At 37.3% G+C, this 23201-nt stretch overlaps 1 protein-coding gene across 1 annotated transcript in view; it reads left to right on the forward strand.

Annotated features, from left to right (window-relative positions):
* GRM5 (glutamate metabotropic receptor 5) overlaps positions 1-23201 on the forward strand; it is a 552707-nt gene that overhangs the window by 387508 nt on the left and 141998 nt on the right. Inside the window, exon 4 of the mRNA XM_032397660.1 lies at positions 4540-4775. Coding sequence (XP_032253551.1) covers positions 4540-4775 — 236 coding nt within the window. The remainder of the gene's footprint in view (positions 1-4539; positions 4776-23201) is intronic.

A 23201-nucleotide genomic window follows, 5' to 3' on the forward strand; every position in this document is an offset into this window, starting at 1 on the left:
AATCATATGCACCTGTACCATTTAGGTTAGGCTTGGCCATATGACTTGCTTTCATCAATGAAATGTGAACAGAAGTGACCTGTGCCACTTCTGAGTAGACTACTTAAGAACAATTGCATGTTTTTTCCTTCTACAACATTGGCCATGTCCCAGAAGGAAACTGTTCTTTCAGACTGTGTCTCAGAATGAAGGCAACATGAAGCAGAGTTATGGACCATCTGCAATGAATCTAAAGGCTGAGCAAGAAATAAACTTTTGTACTAAACCACTGGGACATTGGAACTGTTTATTGCCACAAAATAATTTAGTCTAAGATAGGTAGATATTTAATAAATGTTGATGAAAATAAGAAAAGCTATAGAGATATGGAAGGTGAATCATAGCTAGAGAATTCCAGAGTCAGTTTTGTTAAACAACAATCTTCTGTTGAAAACAGATAAAAATTAAATTTCCATGAATTGCTAATTAGGAGAAATACTGGAAATTGAGGGCTGAGAGGAGAAAGGAGGATATGTAGATAATAGAGTAGGAAAATATATTTTGGTAATGCAATTTGGAAAGAAAATGAAAGTAAATTCTTGCAGGATGAGCATGTCCTTAAGATGTCTTCAGGGAGAATTTAAAGAATCTCAGGTATCTACTAAGGAGGTGTTTTTAGAATGGGTACATATTAAAGATTCCTCCTTTAGTTAAGCCAAGTAAGCTAAAAATGTTTTTCCTATTTTAAATGTCCAACTCACTCAGTTTCTATAGTCAAAGAAAAGCTGGAGGCCTGATTAATATAACACTCCAATGAAGGATATTATATGTACACCAATTAAGAATATTATATGTACACTTAATTCTTGTTATTCACAGTAGTTATGTTCCACAAACATGCACCAAACATTGAATTAGTGAATAGTGACCACTGTCCCCAGGGGAAGTATAGGTTTAAATTGCTGGGGGCCTCTACTCACAACATTTCCATCAAGTAGGCAGTACATAACCTTGCTTTATGCATGTTCCTGTCTAAAAACACCTTATTTAATATATATTGTTGATTCATTAATATTGAACTCACAACGAATAGCACTTTACTCATGCATGAATGCAGCTGATTTTAAAAATGCATTTTCTATGTAGGGGATATCACAGCCTTCTTGCACTTGGGAACTCTAGGCAACACATCAGCACTATGCTGGGGCATTATTTTAAACAGTGAAATCAACAACAAAAAAAACTCACAAAAATACAAAAACCCTGATACTAAATAGATCATGAAAAGAACACTTGTTTATAATACGAAAGCTAAAACAAGAAAGCAGAGGAGCATGTTGTTCAGTCTCAGCTGGGAATGTGCACATCAAGAGACTCAAAATTTTTGCCACTCTGTGCATGTGTGAAAGTGACCACAAAAGTGCCATGAGTATTGATTTGGGGATTGCAAATAAATTTTAGCAAGTAGATGAATTTGCACATACAGAATCTGCAAATAATGAGGATTAACTGTGTATCAGGGAATCGGAAGGAAAATAATGAAATGGATTATGGGGAGATGGGTAAAATGTCCACCAGTGAGAAGGGAAATTAGATAAATGGATGGTTGGATGGATGAATGGATGGACATGATGATAGATGATAGATAGATAGATAGATAGATAGATAGATAGATGATAGATAGATAGATGGATGATAGATACTAAATCTGGAGAGCTGTTTTAAAAATGGTGTATTTTTAGTTTCTTTCCTTATCTTCCTCCCCACTCTTTATTCCTTATTTGGTAGAATAGATGTTAACCAAAAGTATTTAGGTAGTACTTGACAGTCTAATCTATCAATGTAATGTAAAGCATTAGATCATAGAAAAGTAAGCGCCAAGTTTTTCTTGGCATTTCATTTTGCTTTTGGATTATTTCTTACTTAGAGATACCCTATCATCTTAACACAAATCTTAAAAGCACATTTTTCTGAAAATGTTAATATTTAATAACTTAAAGTCAACATGACACCATCTACCTTAGCCAGCATGGAATGAAGTTTCTTGAAACTTACATAGCAGACATTCCTCAGTAAGTTTAAATAGAATAACCCTGTTTTGTCAAATAGATATTGGAATTTTCTGTTTGCATACAAACTCCATTATGATTTTTTACTTTGCTGTTGAATGGAAACATCTGGAACAAAACTGTTTTAAATTCACAACTCTAACTTATAGACTACTAATAAAACATCTTTTGCCAGATTCTTAAAAATGGAGAAGAGATTTGTACCTGGAAAAAAAAAGCTAAAGAACATGATGAGAATTGAGTCAATTAACACACTCTGGCCTGGATACTTTTTTTGTGGAAATATATCCTCCAAAAAAGTTTATCAAGACAAGCTTTTTACAATCCCCATTAAATTCAGTGAATGAATTGTGAAGGGTAAATTGGAACCATTATAATCTTACATTTCTTATGTAATATTCATAATCATAGTGTTACATAAGAGCGAGCTAGCATTAACAAAAGGAGCAATTTAAATTCCCACTTCTTGGAGAATGGGGCTCTGCTTGACAAACAGCCTTTCCTGCCCCATTTGCAGCACGCCCCTGCATCTCCTCCAGCGCCAATGAGACCCACACTCTCATACCAGTGATATAATAAACCCTCCACAACAGAGGGAGAAAATGAGGCAAACAAGCCCACAGCATTTCAACTTGTCAGCTTTAAATAAAATCTTCTGCAGCTGAAAATGAGAAATTTGAGGGAAGAGAATCTGTGAAGTAACCAAATTCAACACTGGGACAAAACATATTGCATGACTTATTAGTGTTTTTTTCCTGATCTGCCACAAAAGTTTTGAAATTTCACCATAATTTTTAACGAAATCTCTTTTGTCAGCGACGACTTAGAAGAAATGGTTCATTTTGTTTGTTTATTTTTTTTCTCCTCTTTTACCCATTGATGCCTTAGGAAACATCTCAAGTTATGGCAAGCCCCTATGATATCTTAATGACTAATCCGTGACCTTTGGAAAAACTCTCATCAGTTTTTAAGTCAGAGTTGCCATAACAGAGCATGCTAGAAAAAAAGTACATGTTTTTTATACTTATTTTAATTAATTACTTATATAATACCTTCCCCAGCACTGATTTTTATATGCAAAATATTGGAGCATGCTCTCCACCTACAAAAAAAGTTAAAAAGACAAAAATGCATTTGAAGGAAGATAAAGGGAAATTTACATTCTGATAAATATATCTAATATGGATGAAATAAAAAATGATTGTGAATGTAAATCCTTTCCCTCCCCCTTTCCCCAGTGCCTGCCCTCACCACCTCACCCTACTCCCCAACCCCCCACCCCCCCACCCCCGCCTCTTACCTCCAAACACTTCCTGCTTTGCTTTCAGGAGGCTCCGTTCTGTTTCCACTCAGCTCTCTCCAAACCCCTTGTCTTCCCTCTTTGTTACTTTTTCTCAGTGTTAAAATGTCCCTTGACTTTCTTTATCTTTCCTGAAAAAGCACTTGCCTGTCTTCAAAGGAAGGACAGCCTCACTGGGTCCCAGCAGATACTTAGCACAAGTTGTGCATCTTCCAATGGGAGAGAGGATGGAAAAGTCAGTATCGGTTGTCCTGAATGGCTCGAGGTGTGCCCAAATTTGATATAAACATATTTTTATGTCTTTTATTTCCGATGTTGTGTCTCACATATTTTCCAAATAAGTTTAGAATACTTTCCCCTTATTCTTTTATACTCTTATACCATTGTAACACAAACTCTCTGATTTCAAACTCTTTTATTTTAAAATTCCTAGGTTACTTTGAGTGGTCAGTACATAGAATGATAGCAATATTGAAGTGTATGATCCCTGTCACCATCCTTGATGGCTCATTGTTAAGAAGTTTTTTAATCTGTCCAATGTAAAACAGGATTTCATATGTGCATTTTAAATGTATTAAAGAAGTACCATGTGATAGGAAAGAGTATATGGATTGTGGATTATGGGACACCATTTGAAGTGTTGAAGAATCTATATTTAACAGAATGACCATAATCAGTTTTTTTAACCTCCTTATAATTTACTTGTAAAATGTGAAAAAAAATGAATATCATGTCATAGGATGTTAAATTAATATTAGGTGTGTTTTAGAAATATTTTCATTTTTACTTTATGATCATTATAATAATTATTATAAAGTAAAGGAACAGAATGGATTTAAAGTTAACTTGACCTAGCTATCCAGTAAATAGTATGAATGGTGATATCATGCAATTTCCATGCATATACTGGTTTTACAACCAGTAAAATTCTGCCAAAAGCATTAGGTTATTCTCCACAGTTGGAGGTTAGTAAGACTGGTGCCTTCTAGCCCTCTTAGACCCAAAGTTCCCATGGTGTTTTATACTCTTTATTCCAAGCTTCTTTTTCAGTAATCATGTAGGTATAATGTATATCCTGGTGTGGCTTGAAGAGCCATTTAATGGCTGAACTTTTCAAAAGGAAAGCAAATATGGAATCATTTCCTTAGAAGGTATTTGTTCTGAACTGAGCTGGTTTTTGTTTCCCCACAGTGATGGCTGGGCAGACAGGTATGATGTGACAGATGGATATCAGCGAGAAGCTGTTGGTGGAATCACAATCAAGCTCCAATCTCCTGATGTCAAGTGGTTTGATGATTATTATCTGAAGCTCCGGCCAGAAACAAACCTTCGAAACCCTTGGTTTCAAGAATTTTGGCAGCATCGTTTTCAGTGCCGGCTGGAAGGGTTTGCACAGGAGAACAGCAAATACAACAAAACTTGCAATAGTAAGCAGATTTATTGTTTCATTTAGAGTGGATAAGGCTAAGGCTCCAATTTAAGTAAAGTGTGTCAGGGGGATAGTGGCTGTAATCTGTTAGAGAAGACGACTCTTACAGAAACAGAGTGGGTATTGCTACTTACAGTGATAAACGGACTTTATTCTCACTAAGAAAAACATATCAGAGCAAATGTTTGCTCCATGGAGATCTCCAACAATTTTATTATTTATATCATTCAAGAAATTGGCACTGTGCTGAGAGGATAATGTGAGCTCCAGAGAGGAAATGCTGTTGCCGCCCTTGAAGGCAAGAACTACATTCTGCTCATTTTGATTGTCTTTAGCAGTTAGCACAGCGTTAAACACTTCGTAAGGGTTTCATATATTCTGAAGAATGAATCAGTGAATATTGAAGGACAGAGCCAATTCCCAGCAGGGATTTGTTGTGTATAGTTATTATGTTTCGGGAGACACATCTGAGCAGAGCCATGCATTCTTTCATATGTATAAGGGCTCACGTTGTCCCAACTGTTGGCTTTGGTTGTAAGGGTACCAAGGTGAGGAAAACTAGTTACTGCTCTCAAGAGGTTTAGTGTCTAGAAGAGAGATAGTCATGCCAGCCAATGTTGCAATCCAGTGTTGTAAGTGGTATTATAAGAGTTAAACACGGGGTCTTGGTACTCTTATTTATAAGTTGCACATTGAAAGGGAATCTCGACTCTAATAACCAAGGTAGGGCCAATATTGATCTATATGTCAAGTTTTCCAAAAATTAAGGTTTGTTAAAATTGATAAGGGATTTGTTGAGACTGCCTTATCCCCACATTGTGTAACAAGAACCCCATATGCATTTGCATAGGAATAAAATGTTTGAGTTAGTGGTACAGGTGTCTTTTATCCACAATGCTGGAACACAACAGTGCTTTGGGGCAGTGGGTTTGAAATCCTGGCCCACAAACCAATTTCAGTTCACAGAGAAGTTGTCCCATACCAGCACAAAAATGAGAATAATGGGAATGATATAGACAATTTTTCATAATGCACTTTCCCTCCCAGTTCATGTCCATCCTATATTTTTTGGTATCAGTTCATTCTTTTCTGAAATGAAGAAGGGAGTAAATGGTGATTTGTGACTGTTTTTAAATGTCAGTTCTTGCTAAAATAAGAACTTGGCAACCTTATGTCAGTTCCTATTAGGGTAGTGAGGGAGGGGAGGGATGCTGGAGTGTGGGATTTTGTACTGGTCACTGAAATCCAGAAATTACAGAAGGCTCATGGTGTGAGCCTGTGTTTGTTTCTCTCTCACTTCAGATACTGCTGTCCAAAATTTTCAAATGCTTGTTCATTTCCTTTGCTTTTATTTTTATTTTCAGGAAAAAGAAATGTGTGAGAATACATAGTATTGTGACTTCTGTTATACAATTTCAATTCTTATAGATAATTTCATATTTTTGACCATTCTATCCAGTTTTTTTAATTTTTTTATTGTTATGTTAATCACCATACATTACATCATTAGCTTTAGAGGTAGTGTTCCATGATTCATTGTTTGTGCATAACACCCAGTGCTCCATGCAGAACGTGCCCTCCTTAATACCCATCACCAAGCTAACCCATCCTCCCACCCCTCTCCCCTCTAGAACCCTCAGTTTGTTTTTCAGAGTCCATCGTCTCTCATGGTTCGTCTCCCCCTCCGATTTCCCCCCTTTCATTCTTCCCCTCCTGCTATCTTCTTCTTTTTTTTTTTCTTAACATATATTGCATTATTTGTTTCAGAGGTACAGATCTGAGATTCAACAGTCTTGCACAATTCATAGCATTTACCATAACACATACCCTCCCCACTGTCTATCGCCCAGTCACCCCATCCCTCCCACACGACCCCCCAATCCAGCAACCCTCAGTTTGTTTCCTGAGATTAAGAATTCCTCATATCAGTGAGGTCATATGATACATGTCTTTCTCTGTTTGACTTATTTCGCTCAGCATAATACCCTCCAGTTCCATCCACGTCGTTGCAAATGGCAAGATTTCATTTCTTTTGATGGCTGCATAATATTCCATTGTATATATATACCACCTCTTCTTTATCCATTCATCTGTCGATGGACATCTTGGCTCTTTCCACAGTTTGGCTATTGTGGACATTGCTGCTATAAACATCAGTGTGCATGTACCCCTTCGGATCCCTACATTTGTATCTTTGGGTAAATACCCAGTAGTGCAATTGCTGGATCGTATGGTAGCTCTATTTTCAAATTTTGAGGAACCTCCATACTGTTTTCCAGAGTGGCTGCACCAGCTTGCATTCCCACCAACAGTGTAGGAAGGTTCCCCTTTCTCCGCATCCCCGCCAACATCTGTCGTTTCCTGACTTATTAATTTTACCCATTCTGACTGGTGTGAAGTGGTATCTCACTGAGGTTTTGATTTGGATTTCCCTGATGCCGAGCGATGTTGAGCACTTTTTCATGTGTCTGTTGGCCATTTGGATGTCTTCTTTGGAAAAATGTCTGTTCATGTCTTCTGCCCATTTCTTGATTGGATTCTTTGTTCTTTGGGTGTTGAGTTTGATAAGTTCTTTATAGATTTTGGATACTAGCCCTTTATCTGATATGTCATTTGCAAATATCTTCTCCCATTCTGTCGGTTGTCTTTTGGTTTTGTTGACTGTTTCCTTTGCTTTGCAAAAGCTTTTTATCTTGATGAAGTCCCAATAGTTCATTTTTGCCCTTGCTTCCCTTGCCTTTGGCAATGTTTCTAGAAAGAAGGTGCTGCGGCTGAGGTCGAAGGCTGTGTTCTCCTTTAGGATTTTCATGGACTCCTGTCTCACATTTAGGTCTTTCAACCATCTTGAGTCTATTTTTGTGTGTGGTGTAAGGAAATGGTCCAGTTTCATTCTTCTGCATGTGGCTGTCCAATTTTCCCAACACCATTTGTTGAAGAGACTGTCTTTTTGCCATTGGACATTCTTTCCTGCTTTGTCAAAGATGAGTTGACCATAGAGTTGAGGGTCCATTTCTGGGCTCTCTATTCTGTTCCATTGATCTATGTGCCTGTTTTTGTGCCAGTACCATACTGCCTTGATGATGACAGCTTTGTAATAGGGCTGGAAGTCTGGAATTGTGATGCCGCCAGCTTTGCTTTTCTTTTTCAACATTCCTCTGGGTATTCGGCGTCTTTTCTGGTTCCATACAACTTTTAGGATTATTTTTTCCATTGCTTTGAAAAAAGTGGATGGTATTTTGATAGGGATTGCATTGAATGTGTAGATTGCTCTAGGTAGCATTGACATCTTCACAATATTTGTTCTTCCAATCCATGAGCATGGAACGTTTTTCCATTTATTTGTGTCTTCCTCAATTCCTTTCATGAGTATTTTACAGTTTTCTGACTACAGATCCTTTGCCTCTTTGGTTAGATTTATTCCTAGGTATCTGATGGTTTTGGGTGCAATTGTAAATGGGATCAACTCCTTAATTTCTCTTTCCTTTGTCTTGTTGTTCGTGTATAGGAATGCCACTGATTTCTGTGCATTGATTTTATATCCTGCCACTTTACTGAATTCCTGTATGAGTTCTAGCAGTCTTGGGGTGGAGTCTTTTGGGTTTTCCACAGAAAGTATCATATCATCTGCAAAGAGTGAGAGTTTGACTTCTTCTTTGCCGATTTGGATGCCTTTGATTTCTTTTTGTTGTCTGATTGCTGTGCCTAGGACTTCCAATACTATGTTGAATAGCAGTGGTGATAGTGGACATCCCTGCCGCGTTCCTGACCTTAGGGGGAAAGCTCTCAGTTTTTCCCGATTGAGAATGATATTCGCTGTAGGTTTTTCATAGATGGCTTTTATGGTATTGAGGTATGTACCCTCTATGCCTATACTCTGAAGAGTTTTGATCAAGAAAGGATGCTGTACTTTGTCAAATGCTTTTTCTGCATCTATTGAGAGGATCATATGATTCTTATTCTTTCTTTTGTTAATGTATTGTATCATGTTGATTGATTTGCGGATGTTGAACCAACCTTGCAGCCCAGGGATAAATCCCACTTGGTTGTGGTGAATAATCCTTTTAATGTACTGTTGGATCCTATTGGCTAGTATTTTGGTGAGAATTTTTGCATCCATGTTCATCAGGGATATTGGTCTGTCATTCTCCTTTTTGATGGGGTCTTTGTCTGGTTTGGGGATCAAGGTAATGCTGGCCTCATAAAATGAGTTTGGAAGTTTTCCTTCCATTTCTATTTTTTGGAACAGTTTCAGAAGGATAGGTATTAATTCTTCTTGAAATGTTTGGTAGAATTCCCCTGGAAAGCCATCTGGCCCTGGGCTTTTGTTTGTTGGGAGATTTTTGATGACTGCTTCAATTTCCTTAGTGGTTATAGGTCTGTTCAGGTGTTCTATTTCTTCCTGGTTCAGTTTTGGTATTTGATACATCTCTAGGAATGCATCCATTTCTTCCAGGTTATCTAATTTGCTGGCATAGAGTTGCTCATAATATGTTCTTATAATTGTTTGTATTTCTTTGGTGTTGGTTGTGATCTCTCCTCTTTCATTCATGATTTTGTTGATTTGGGTCATTTCTCTTTTCTTTTTGATAAGTCTGGCCAGGGGTTTATCAATCTTGTTAATTCTTTCAAAGAACCAGCTCCTTGTTTCGTTGATCTGTTCTACTGTTGTTTTAGTTTCTATTTCATTGATTTCTGCTCTGATCTTTATTATTTCTCTTCTCCTGCTGGGTTTAGGCTTTATTTGCTGTTCTTTCTCCAGCTCCTTTAGGTGTAGGGGTAGGTTGTGTACTTGAGACCTTTCTTGTTTTTTGAGAAAGGCTTGTATTGCTATTTACTTTCCTCTTAGGACTGCCTTTGCTGCATCCCAAAGATTTTGAACAGTTCTGTTTTCATTTTCATTGGTTTCCATGAATTTTTTTAATTCTTCTTTAATTTCCTGGTTGACCCATTCATTCTTCAGTAGGATGCTCTTTAGCCTCCATGTATTTGAGTTCTTTCCGACTTTCCTCTTGTGATTGAGTTCTAGTTTCAAAGCATGGTGGTCTGAAAATAGGCAGGGAATGATCCCAATCTTTTGGTACTGGTTGAGACCTGATTTATGACCTAGGATGTGATCGATTCTGGAGAATGTTCCATGGGCACTAGAGAAGAATGTGTATTCTGTTGCTTTGGGATGGAATGTTCTGAATATGTCTGTGAAGTCCATTTGGTCCAGTGTGTCATTTAAAGTCTATATTTCCTTGTTGATCTTTTCTTAGATGATCTGTCCATTTCAGTGAGGGGGGTGTTAAAGTCCCCCACTATTATTGTATTGTTGTCAATGTGTTTCTTTGCTTTTGTTATTATTTGCCTTATATAATTGGCTGCTCCCATGTTAGGGGCATAGGTATTTACAATTGTTAGATCTTCTTGTTGGACAGACCCTTGAAGTAGGATATAGTGTGCTTCCTCATCTCTTATTACAGTCTTTGGTTTAAAATCTAATTTGTCTGATATAAGGATTGCCACCCCAGCTTTCTTTTGGTGTCCATTAGCATGGTAAATGGTTTTCCACCCCCTCACTTTCAATCTGGGGGTGTCTTTGGGTCTAAAATGAGTCTCTTGCAGACAGCATATCGATGGGTCTTGTTTTTTAATCCAATCTGATAGCCTGTGTCTTTTGATTGGGGCATTTAGCCCATTTACATTCAGGGTAACTATTGAAAGATAGGAATTTAGTGCCATTGTATTGCCTGTAAGGTGACTGTTACAGTATATTGTCTGTGTTCCTTTCTGGTCTATGTTGCTTTTAGGCTCTCTCTTTGCTTAGAGGACCCCTTTCAATATTTCTTGTAGGGCTGGTTTCCTGTTTGCAAATTCCTTTAGTTTTTGTTTGTCCTGGAAGCTTTTTCTCTCTCCTTCCATTTTCAAAGACAGCCTAGCTGGATATAGTATTCTTGGCTGCATATTTTTCTCATTTAGTGCTCTGAATCTATCATGCCAGTCCTTTCTGGCCTGCCAGGTCTCTGTGGATAGGTCTGTTGCCAATCTAATGTTTCTACCATTGTAGGTTACAGATCTCTTCTCCCGAGCTGCTTTCAGGATTTTCTCTTTGTCTCTGAGACTCGTAAGTTTTACTATTAGATGTCGGGGTGTTGACCTATTTTTATTGATTTTGAGAGGGGTTCTCTGTGCTTCCTGGATTTTGATGCCTGTTTCCTTCCCCAAATTAGGGAAGTTCTCTGCTATAATTTGCTCCAGAATACCTTCTGCCCCTCTCTGTTCTTCTTCTGGGATCCCAATTATTCTAATGTTGTTTCGTCTTATGGTATCACTTATCTCTCGAATTCTGCCCTCGTGATCCAGTAGTTGTTTATCTCTCTTTTTCTCAGGTTCTTTTTTTTCCATCATTTGGTCTTCTATATCACTAATTCTTTCTTCTGCCTCATTTATCCTAGCACCTTGCGCCCCCATATTTGATTGCACCTCATTAATAGTCTTTTTGATTTCGACTTGGTTAGATTTTAGTTATTTTATTTCTCCAGAAAGGGTTTCTCTAATAACTTCCATGCTTTTTTCAAGCCCAGCTAGTATCTTTAAAGTGATGATTCTGAACTCTAGATCCGACATCGTACTAATGTCTGTATTGAATAGGTCCCTGGCAGTCGGTACTACCTCTTGTTCTTTTTGTTGAGGTGATTTTTTCCATCTTCTCATTTTGTCCAGAAGAGAATAGATGAATGAGAGAACAAAATGCTAACAGGGTAACAACGTCCCCAGAAAATATACTCTAAACAAATCAGAAAAGACCTGAAGCAGGGTAAGAGAAACGGAAAGAGAGAAAAAAGAAAAAGAAAAAAAAAAAAGGAAAAGGAAAAGATAAAGATAAAAACAAACAAAAACAGAACAAAACAGAAAAAAAAAACAGACTATGATCAAATATGATCAGGCTGGTACATAGATCAGTGCCACACACTAGATTTTGGGTGTATTTTGGTCTGTTAGAAGAAAGTGCCTCCCAAAATTTTAAAGAAAGAAAAACTTATATATGTACAAAAATAAGGGTTGAAATGATGAAGGGATGGAATATGACTGTAAAGGTGAAAATTATAAAAAATTTTTAAAAGGAATTGATAAGAAGTTGTTTGAAAAAAGAAAGAAGAGGATTTAAAAAAAAAAAGAAAAAAGGGGAGAGAATGTGATCAGGCAGGGGAGTAGAAAGAAACCATACACTAGAGATTTAGGGTATATTTTGATCTGTTAGAAGAAACTATCTCAAAATTTTAAAGAAAGAACAACTTATATATATATGCCAAAAAAAACGGGTAACTACTATAAAGGGATAGAATATGACTCTAAAAATGAAAAATAAGAATGTTTTTTTAAAAAGGGATTGATAAGATGTTGGTTGAAAAAGGGAAAAGGAAAAATTCAAAAAAAAAAAAAAGACAATTAAAAAAAAATTAACTTTGAAAGACTAAAGAATCATGGTAAAAAAGCCATGGATTGTATGTGCAGTATTCCCCTAGCGCTGGAGTTCTGCCGTTCTCATTGATCGGTAAACTTGGTCTTGGCTGGCTGTTCTCGCTGATCTTCTGGGGGAGGGGCCTGTTGCCATGGTTCCCAAATGTCTCTGCAGGAGGCGGACTTGCCCTGCCCTTGCCGGTCCAGCCTAAGTAATCTGCTTGAGTTTGCTCTCGGGAGCTTTTGTTCCCTGCAAGCTTTCCTGTACAGCTTTAGAGGCCGAGAGTGAAAATGGCGGCCTCCCAATCTCTGCCCCGAGGAGCCGAGAACTCAGAGCACTGCTCCTCAGTGAGCCCCCAGAGAAAAGCAGTAAGCCACTCCCATCTCCCCGGTCTTCGGCCACACTCCATGCTCCCCCGGCCTGTGACCGAGCATTTCTATCTCTGGCACCCGACCCCGTGCAGAGTCTCCAAATCCAGCAGATCCCTGCGGTGCACTCCCGCACCTCTCCTCCCGGGGGAGGAAGGTGAGTCTCCCCGGATCTGCCGCTTGTTGGGTCCCTGCTGGAGGAGCAGTGGCCCGACTGTGCCCCAGATCACGGTTTATGACAACCCTGAGCTGAGAGCACGCACCTTGGCTCCGTCTCTGCAGCTGGCTTCCCTGCTCTGATACCTGGGAGCTCTGCCACACTCAGGCACCCCGGTCTTTCTGTGACCCCAAGGGTCCTGAGACCACACTGTCCCGCGAGGGTTCCACCCCCCGCTTAGCCACTGGAGTGATGTCCCTCAACGGAGCAGACTTCTAAAAGTTCCGATTTTGCGCTCCGCAGCTCTATCACTTGCCAGAAGCAGCCGACAGAGGCCCCTCCCCCGCCATCTATCCTCCCAAATATTGCCTCGGATTCACTTCTCCGCCCGTCCTACCTTCCAGAAAGTAGTCGCTTTTCTGTTCAGAGGGTTGTTGCTATTCTTTTCTTCGATCTCCTGTTGAGTTTGTAGGTGTTCAGAATGGTTTGATCCCCATCCAGCTGAATTCCTGAGACCAGACGAAATCCAGGTCTCCTACTCCTCCGCCATCTTGCTCGGCCCCTCCTCTATCCAGTTTCTGATGGCCACAGACTTATTTCCTCTCCTGAGATTTCGGAAACTCTTCTGCTCTGGGTTCCAATTCTATGATTGTGTACAGATTACTATATGTAGCTACATTCAAGGAGTTATAAAGAGTAAACAATAGATATGATCTAATCTTCAGTCTCTTTTACCAAGGTGCTAGTGACTGTCCCTAACAGTGTGGCTAAGGGAATTTTTCCAGTTGATCTTCATCCTCTTTTGTACCAATGTTCTTTTCCTATGCCTTTTTGTCTGAAATGTTTTCTCCTTGAAATAGTTCTTTGTTTCTCTACTGTTAGAGACCTTATTTAGATACAGTCTTGAAAAACTCTTTAATTGATTTCCATGGAATATTATTTCTATGGAAATTGTTCTGTTAAAGCCTCCCTTTCAACCTATTGCTGTAGCTCTCTGTCTTTCACGTAACTACCCTTATATAATTTCTCTGCTCAGAATTGGTTCCTTACTCTAGTATTAGAAAGCACTCTTCAGCTACTCTGCCACCCCTGGAATCTTATCTGACAACGATGTCATTTTGTACATAAACATGGACACTTATGTGAAGTACCTCTGTTATTCTTCTCAATAAGGGAAGCACTATGATTATCCTTATTTAAAAATAACAAAACCAAGATTTAGAGAGAAAAAATAACTTGCTCAAAGTCACCTAATTATTAAACACTGGAACTTATACTTGGACTCAGGTTTGTCTAAAGTTTAACCAATATGATATACTAAAGAGATAGAATATGACAGTTTTCTAAAAATTGCCATCAAATTTGCATTATATAATAGTTAATAAATAGGCCAAAGATACAAAAAAGAAAAATCTTAAAATTATTTGTATATGACTATGGAATGCAATAAGGGATACCCAAATGTTCACTACTCTCTACTTTTGACCATATTTCCTTATTTATTCAAATGTCCTTTTTGTATCTTAATCCCCATCTTCAAATTTAGTATATGTGCTGCCAAAGCGAGCACTATCTTAATCCCCATCTTCAAAGAGGTCCCAGTAGGTTACTTGTATTATAACACTACTGAATTTACCAGTGTTTTCCTAAATATAATGCACTTAAGCCCTTTCATCAGGCAGTGTGCATAAGACAACCATTTTTGAGTTGGAGTGTTAAGAAGTATTAAGAGTTTAACATAACATAATAAAAAAAAAAAAGAAGTATTAAGAGTTTGTAATTCATGCCAGTCAAGAAGTTTTACGTTACTCACTGTCTACAGTATATTAAATCGAACAGAGAGTTCAAAAAGAAAAATGGCTTGACCCAAAGAATAGAAATATTCATAGCTGAATTACGCTTATTTTTCTTAGGAGATTCTTGGGAGGCAAAGTATAAAAGTTAGGAGAGATATCTAAATCTAGTAGTCCAGAATTAGCAGCAGCTTTATAGAGAATATGCCCCATTCATATGAATTCTTCAATGCCTGTTAGCTTTGCCTATTCTCTTATATAATATAAATAGAATCTTACATTATTTGGTTTTTTGTGTCTGGCCTTTTCCCCTCAAAGTAATGTGGTAGAGCTTATCCCATCATTGCATATATTAGTAGTTTATTGTTTTTTATTGCTGCTATGTCATGTCCCTTTGTATGGATTTACTACCTGAATTTACCTATCAGTTCTTCTATAGATGGACATTTGGATTATTTACAGTTTTAGGTATTAGAAATAAAGATTTTATTAATAAGTATGTATGTATTTTCTGGAAGACCTATATCCTAATTATTGTTAGATGTATACCTAGTAATGGAATTGCTACATCATAGGCTCTGCATATGTTTAGCTTTAGTAGATAGTGCCAAGCAGTTTTCCAAAATGATTGGACTAATTTCTACTTTCCCTGAAATGTATGAGAGTTCAAATTGCTCTGCACTCTTGCCAACACTTGGTTCTATCTTTTTTTTTTTTTAAAGATTCTGCAAGTGTGTATTTGTATCATATTGTGATTTTGATTGGCTTTCCATTATCTATTACCAAGTTACGTTCCTTCTCATATGCTTATTGGAAATTTGGGCATCTTATTTTGTAAAGTGTCTGTTCAAGTCTTTTGCACATTTCTTTGAGTTGATTATCTTTTAACATCTATTTTAAGACTTCCTTATATAATGTGGATATATGTATCATGAAAATTGCCCAATTAGACCATGGCTTATTTTTAGTTTCTATTTCTCTCATTAGTTATTTGTTTTCTATTTGTCCACTTGTTCTTCAACTTTTTATTTCTCTTTTACTGCCTTCTTATGGATTCGTCAATAATTTTTATTATCTTATTCTATCACCTCTCTTAATATTTTTGTTTCATCTCAGTATAATTCATTTAGTTTTCAATAGAAATTACTAAATGAATCTTTAAGTTGGTTCTTGTTTATATTCAAAAATCTTGCAAATATTTATATCTGTTTATCCCCCCACACTATTTTTTGCTATTGCCATATGATTTATTTCTATATGTATTATGTACCCCACAGGCTTTGCTAGGATTGTTGCTCTAAATGGTCAACAGTCATATTTACCCACTTTAGTGTTCTTCATTCCTTCTTGTACTTCCTTGCTTTCACCAGTGATATTTTTCAGCCTAAAAAATTTCTTTTAGTATTTCTTGTAATATAGGTCTACTGCCAACAAATTTTATCAGCTTTTTTTCATAAGAATATCTATATTTCACATTTATTTTTGAAAAAATGTATTCGCCAAGTATAGCTTTCTGTATTGCCGGGTCTTCTTCAGTTTATTTAATTTTTCTTTGAAAACAGCATTCCATTTTGTTTTCTGTATTCCATTATTTCATTGAGAATTTAGCCATCATTCTTAATGTTGTACCCTTGATACAAATGTGTCTTTTTTTCTAGGCTTTTAAGATTTTTTTTAAGTTTTTAGTTGATTATGATGAGATTAGGTGTGATTTCCCTTATATATATTTCATCCTTTGGGTTTCCAGAACTTCTTAAACCTGTGGAAGAAAGACCTGTATCAGTTTTGAAAATTTCCCAGACATTATTTCCTGAAACATTCCTTCTGCCACATTTTTCTCCCTCTCTGCTCCTTCTTGTGCTCAAATACACCTATTAGATTATTTTACTGTGTGATACAGGTGACTTTTTCTCTGGGCTTTCCTCTCTTTTTCCTCTCTGTGCTTCAATTTGATTCATTTCTATTATTCTGTCTTTGATTATACCAATCATATCCCCACCTATGTCCCATCAGCTGTTAAACAAAATAAGTTTTTAATTTCAGATATGGTGTTTTACAGTCCCAGAATGTCCATTTTCTTTCTTTATATAGTCTTCAATTTTCTGTTGAAATATTCTTTCTCATCCACTTTTTTCAATCATTTATCCTATTTCCTTGAACAGATTGATTATAGCTATTTTACGGTCCCTTTTTTCTAATTCTAACATCTGGATCTTCTGTCAGTCTTCTTCTATTGACTTATTTTTCACATTGGTTACATTTTGTGCTTCTTGACACATCTACCATGTTTTCTTTTGTGCTAGACATTGAGTATAAAATACCATACAGATTGAATTTTATATTATTTTCCCCCCAGTGATGGTTCACCTTGTCCAGATTCAAAGAAACTGAAATGAGGTAAGTTGCAACATAAGATAGAAGGAGTCAACTTCTGGTTTAAAAATGTCTTTAAGGGACAGCTGACATGGAATTTCAGTTGAGAGTCTAGTGTATCCCATGCCCTGGCTGACTGACTTAATCAGATTTTTACTATTTTTGAGCTTTGCTCTCCAGCTTCCTATACCATATGGTTTCTAAATTTGGCATGCATTGTGAGGAAAGCACTAATTGAAGTTTGAGCAGTTTCTATTCCTCAGGTGGGTCTTTTCTTTCAGATAGTATAAAACAATGGGAGATTTCAGTCTTCCTCTTTAAAATCTTGAGCCTCCGTGCAGCCCCCAGAATCAGCAAATGAATCACAAAGGAAAAAGACTACCATGCACTTAGGGCTCCTGCTGTTTATGAATTGAGGTAGCAGATCAGTTCAATATCCAAAAGTACTTCTGGTTTCTCTTTTTCCAGAACTGTCATGTACTGTGTGGAGTTACACCTCCCCCTCCCCCAGCTACATGTCATATCCTTTCCCAGGACCTCAGAAGGTGACTTTATTGAGAAATAGCATCATCACAGATGTAATTAGCTAGTATAAGGACACACTAGAGTAGGATGGGCTCTTAATCTCCCCAAAAGAGAAGTGACAGAGAGACACACAGGGAAAGTGACGGGAAGACACAGGCAGAAACTTGAGTGATGCAACACAAGGACAAGGATTGCCAAAGATCAATGGCCACCACCAGAGGCTAGGAAGAGGCAAGGAAGGACTCCACCAAGAGTCTCAGAGGAAGCTCGGCCCTGTCGACACTTTGATTTCTGACTTCCGGCCTCCAGAACCATGAGAGAATAAATTTCTGTTGTTTTCAGCCACCTAGTTTGTGGTACTTTGTATGGCCACCCTAGTAAACTAATGTCCCTTCATTCAGACCAAACTAGATTGGCAGCCTTGTCCAGAACCTGCAGATGCCCTCAAACAAGAAAGCAGCGGGTGACACCTGCCCACTTTCAGAGGTCTCTTTGTTCATTCATTCTTTGTTGTGTCCATACATCTTCACTGCCTTTAATTTTTTTTAAATTTTGCATTTCTTTGGCCTATTAAAGTTATGCAGTAAAAGAATTTTCCATTTGCTTTCTTCTCCATCCTACCTAACACCAGAGGCTCCTCCTTTATTTTTCGTTTTTTAATCATCACTACCTTCACAATCCCAATTTGGTTATATAAGTGAACCCTGCAATTTATAATGTCCAAAATGCTTATACGTTTGTTAATTTTTGTTTTATTTCTAAGCATTTAAAAACTTAAAATATTACTATAAACCTTCAGTGTCTTAACTAAGTGGTTTTGACAGAATTTAGGTTTATATGCTATTAACAGTGAGCCCAATTTCAGTAAATTTTACTTAAATTGCACAATTATGTTAGAATTGAATTATAAACTAAATGACTAGTAATGATAATAAATTAAAGTATGAAGAATATAGTTTAACTTTTCTAATTGTTTATTTAAATAACCCAGTAATAAGAGCTACAGAGAATTAAATTAAAACTGTTTTCTAGTAACTGTATGCTATTCTATTTTTGAACGAATTTAAGGACCCATTTCCTTTACAGTTACACTGTCACCCACTGACATTCATTTACTGTCTCCTTTCTATGATTTCACCCTGTCACTTCCAGTTTCTTCCAGAGATGTCATTTATGACATTAACACACAAACATTCTTATCTGGATGTCCTGAGGGCACCTCAAACTCACATACCTAAAACTTGCCTCATTATAACTTTTGCAACCACAGCCCTAAACTTTGAGTTCCTCCTTTTAGCATCTCCACCTTTCAGCCAACTGGTGACCAAATACTGTTAATTCTACTGTTTGAACATTTTCCACATCTGTTCTCTGTTCTTCATTGCTGGCTGAATTAAAATCTTTAAGCCACTGCTGTGGTTTGGTTCTTCATCATCTCTCACCACATATATTAGAAAAATCTTCCTATTTAATCTTCTTACTGATACCAGATTCTTCCTCCTCCATTTTAGGCTGACAACCCCAAAAGAGTCCATATAAAGAATGAATCTCATCCTTGTTACTCCCATTCTTAATGATCTTCCATGGTTCTCCAATGTCTATAAAAAGGAAACCCACCTCTTTGCCCCAGCCAAAACTCTTCAAATTCACCATATATGTTTTTCAAATCTCAGCTTCTATACCTTAAGCCCAATAAGTCTATGCTCCAAGCACTTCACAGATAGTGCTCATCCAGTTTCAAGTGGCATGCCTACTTAAGAACCTGAACTTTTGCACATGCACTTTTGCTCAGTGAAAGACCTACCTCAAGATATTTGTCAATTCCACTGAGCTTATATTCTCATGGTTTCAGATGACTTCAGTTTCCTGTTCTCAAAGAAACTGTGTTTTTCCTCAGGTCACTTCCTTGCCTTTTGTCTTCTTTTTGTCACATACCAATCCAGATATTGAACGTAGATCCTCCATTCCCTTTATTTTTACACCACCAAGTCACCGCTCACACAGGCATTTCTGCATATGCCGAACTACTATCAATAAAATGAAGATGAGAAAAATGGGTTCAGAGCAACATAAAAGTCCTTTGGCCAGGAGGGCATTTCTGGTGCTATTTCTTGAGCCAGTGATAATCACTAGGATGTGTTTCTTTTGAAAAAAATTAATGTATAGTTATGATTTTTGCACTTCCCTGTGTTCGTGTTCTGAGTTTACCTTAACTAACCCACCTCCAAATAAAAGTTCTATTGCCACTATATCCAGTCTAACATTCCTTCCAGTTCAAATTTCTCACAATACTCTCCTCACACACACACCCACTCCCACCAGATTTCTGCCACTATGTTGCTTGATTCCTCTCCCTTTCTTTCTCTATAACCCTTACTCCCTTTCCTCTCAATATTTTTATATGCCACAGTAAATATCTCTCCATTTAATAGGTAGAGCTGTTGATCTGTTTCTTTGTTTTCTTGTCTCCTTCAAAATTCTACCCTTGGAGAAGGGTTGCTCACCTTTTGAGCCCAAAGCTGCTACTGAAGTTACATTACCAAGCAGAAAGCCATTTACTCCAGAGAAAACATGATGCCATCCTCAGAGGAGATAAAGCAGCTACAGCAATATAATTTTTTCCACTGTATTACACTAACATATAAATAGATTTTTCACATTGTTACACCAGTATGTAAACATTTTATGTCCATCTGTCTCCATTAAATTATAAATTTGTCAAGGAGAAGAACTGTCTTACTCATCTGTGTTTTCCAAATTCCTAGCATGGTGCCTTATACAGAGCAAGTATGTGATAAATATTGTTAAATGAATGTGACTTCATTTCTCTTAGACCCACGTAGTGTTACAACAGCTAGAGGACCTAGAAAGGAGGTTCCCAATCTGTGGGCTACAGGTCCCAAGGTCACTGTTGATTTGTTGCCTGGATCTAGAATTCTTATCTGGTTTAGCATTATCAGTGAACTGAACTGTGCCTTGAATATCCTGTGTGAACATGTGTGTGTTTATATATGCAAGTACCTTATTTTTATGCACAAGCTGTTGCAGTTAACAAATTACAAATTAATTTTAAATTGCTCAAATCATGGTAGCTTATTACCATTACACATTTTCTATATAAAAGATACTAGCAGTACAAATCGCATTTATGGTGTGGAATTTTTTGACATTAAAAACATTTCCTGTTAATTTCACTAGCTTGGAGGTAGCTCTTTTCCATATTTGTTACAGCAAGTTTCCAGCCAGAGATGTCCACATTTTCTCTGATAAATATGTCATAAGTATTTGAGGTGGGTTAGTTAAAGGATACTTGCTTATTCATCAGAAATATTTTTCTGCCATCTTGCTTCAGTTAAGTGGCTGACTCTTGATTTCGGCTCAGGTCATGATCTCAGGGTCCTGAGATGGAGCCCCACATTGGGCTCCACGCTTACCAAGGGGTCTACTTGAGGATTCTCTCTCTCCCTCTGCCCCTCCCCTGCTGTGTGCACTCACTCTCTCTCAATCTCTTTCAAATAAATAAATAAATAAATAAATAATAAATTTATTTAAGAGAGAGAAAGACAGAAAGAGAGAGAGAGGAGGGGGAGAGGGAGAGAGAGAGAATCTCAAGCAGGCTCCACTCCCAGTGTGGAGCCAGAGGCAGGGCTCGATCCCACAATCCTGAGCTCATGAACTGAGCCAAAATCGAGAGTCAGACACCTAACTGACTGAGCCACCCAGGTGCCCCAATAAATAAATCTTAAGAAAAACAAAACAAAACAAAAACACTTCTTTGTGGTTTAGACATTGCTCAAAACACTTAGCATCTCTGTCTGAAAACATGACTAGAAAGCCCAGAACAGTACATTGAGAGGAAATAATTGTCTAGATAAGAGGAGCTGAACTTTAGTAAATGCATCACAAAGGCCAAATAAATGAAATGCCATACCTAACCTCTAGATTAGAGATTTCTCATCTTTGCACTACGTTAATATCTCCAAGATAGCACTTGGAAAGAAAACTAATCCATGTGAAAAAAGGATTCCATGGTTGCATATATTGGGTTATTACATTCTGTATCCATTTTTTAGAGATTCATAATGTATATCCACATGTTGGAAAAGGACAAATCCCATTGTAAAAAAAATTTAAATACCTTTCTTTAATTCAGCCTCTCCTTTGTTGTTGTTTTTACTATGAATTCATCTTATATGACATTTATTATCACCATACTTCAGGAAAGACTACACTAGGACAATTTAATAACCATATATTGAAAAAGAAATTCAATCACATTATCATAATGTATGTGATGAAATCTGCTAAGCAGAAGCCCATTTCTTTCTTTATATCAGCCAAAGAATTAAGTTAATTAGAATTTGAAGTGTCAGTTTTGGCTTAATGCAATTCTTGGATTTGTTACATTTTGATACTTTTCATTGCCAGGAGGTGAAAATTTCACCATCTTGGACTCTGCTTTAAAGAAATGGAACATAGAGCCAGATGAAGGCCCCAGATATTAACATATCAAAGTTTTAAGAAACATAATCTGTCATATTTCTTATTTGAATTCCAGAGTTTAAGAAATAAGAGTAATTATCCATCCAGTAAGTGTCAGTGTATGTAATTCTTCATGATGAATAGCTACCATCAAAAAGTACTCAAAGAGATCTCCAGAAGAAAACCCTTGCATTAGAAACTGCCAAGGTTTTCAAACTCTTAAGATACTGGAAATGGAATGCATGATGTATTAAAGATATTTAAGATAAACCAAAGAGAGACCAGAAAAGCTTGCTGAATCAGTCACTTAAGGTATACAGGTGTACTATAAAAATTATTACATTTACACCCAGAAGATCTATATTAAAAAACTCAACCTGTAGCCACTATTAGGTGTCTCTGAATCTGTTTTCTCATGTGTGAGATGAGATGAGTATTAAAACTGATACCTAACTGACAGTGGACTCTAGTGAGGCTTAGGTATGATGATGTATGGGAAGACACTTGACGTGATGGGAAAGTGCCTTCTAGTAAAGGTGAAGTAATAGAGACTGGATTTACTCTCCTTCTTAAAATAGCAACAAAAAACAAGACAAAACATATAAAACAACAGTTTTTAAGAAATTGGATAGCAAGTGATGAAGGACAGATATTCTTAAGAAACAGGAAATAAATGAGGTGAGCCTTGATTTCGGCTCAGGTCATGATCCCAGTATCCTGGGATGGAACCCCACATTGGGCTCCATGCTTACCAAGGGGTCTGCTTGAGGATTCTGTCTCTCCCTCTCCCTCTCCCTCTCCCCTGCTGTGTTAAGAGCCCAATTCAGAGTTAAGAAGATGGAACCATGAGTTCAGAGAAACCAAGGAAACTAGAGTTCTCAGAGCACAGGAACAAAGAGTAGAGAGGTGCAGGAAGGGGGAACTCTGGAGATTGGCAGAGGCTTCTTCCTGAGTATGCAGCTGAGTATTGATCACTGATGCATATGAGGATAATACTTAAGACCTGGGAAAGAACCACCACAGGATTAGAGAGAACAGTATGGCACCCATATGGGACAAGGGAACAGTATTGTCCACAGCTGTCCAGCTAGAAAAACTTACAGTTCAGAGAGCTAAAACAACACTCAGGGGAAATTTTATAGCATTAACTTGCTACATCAGAAAAGAAAAATATCTCAAGTCAATGACCAGAGATCCACCTTAAGAAATCTAGAAAAGAAGAGCAAATTAAACTCAAAGTAAGTAGAAGAAAGGAAGTAATAGATAAGAGTGAAAATCAATG

Source organism: Phoca vitulina, unplaced genomic scaffold (genome assembly GCF_004348235.1).
Source record: "Phoca vitulina isolate PV1807 unplaced genomic scaffold, GSC_HSeal_1.0 scaffold101, whole genome shotgun sequence".
NCBI lineage: Eukaryota > Metazoa > Chordata > Mammalia > Carnivora > Phocidae > Phoca > Phoca vitulina.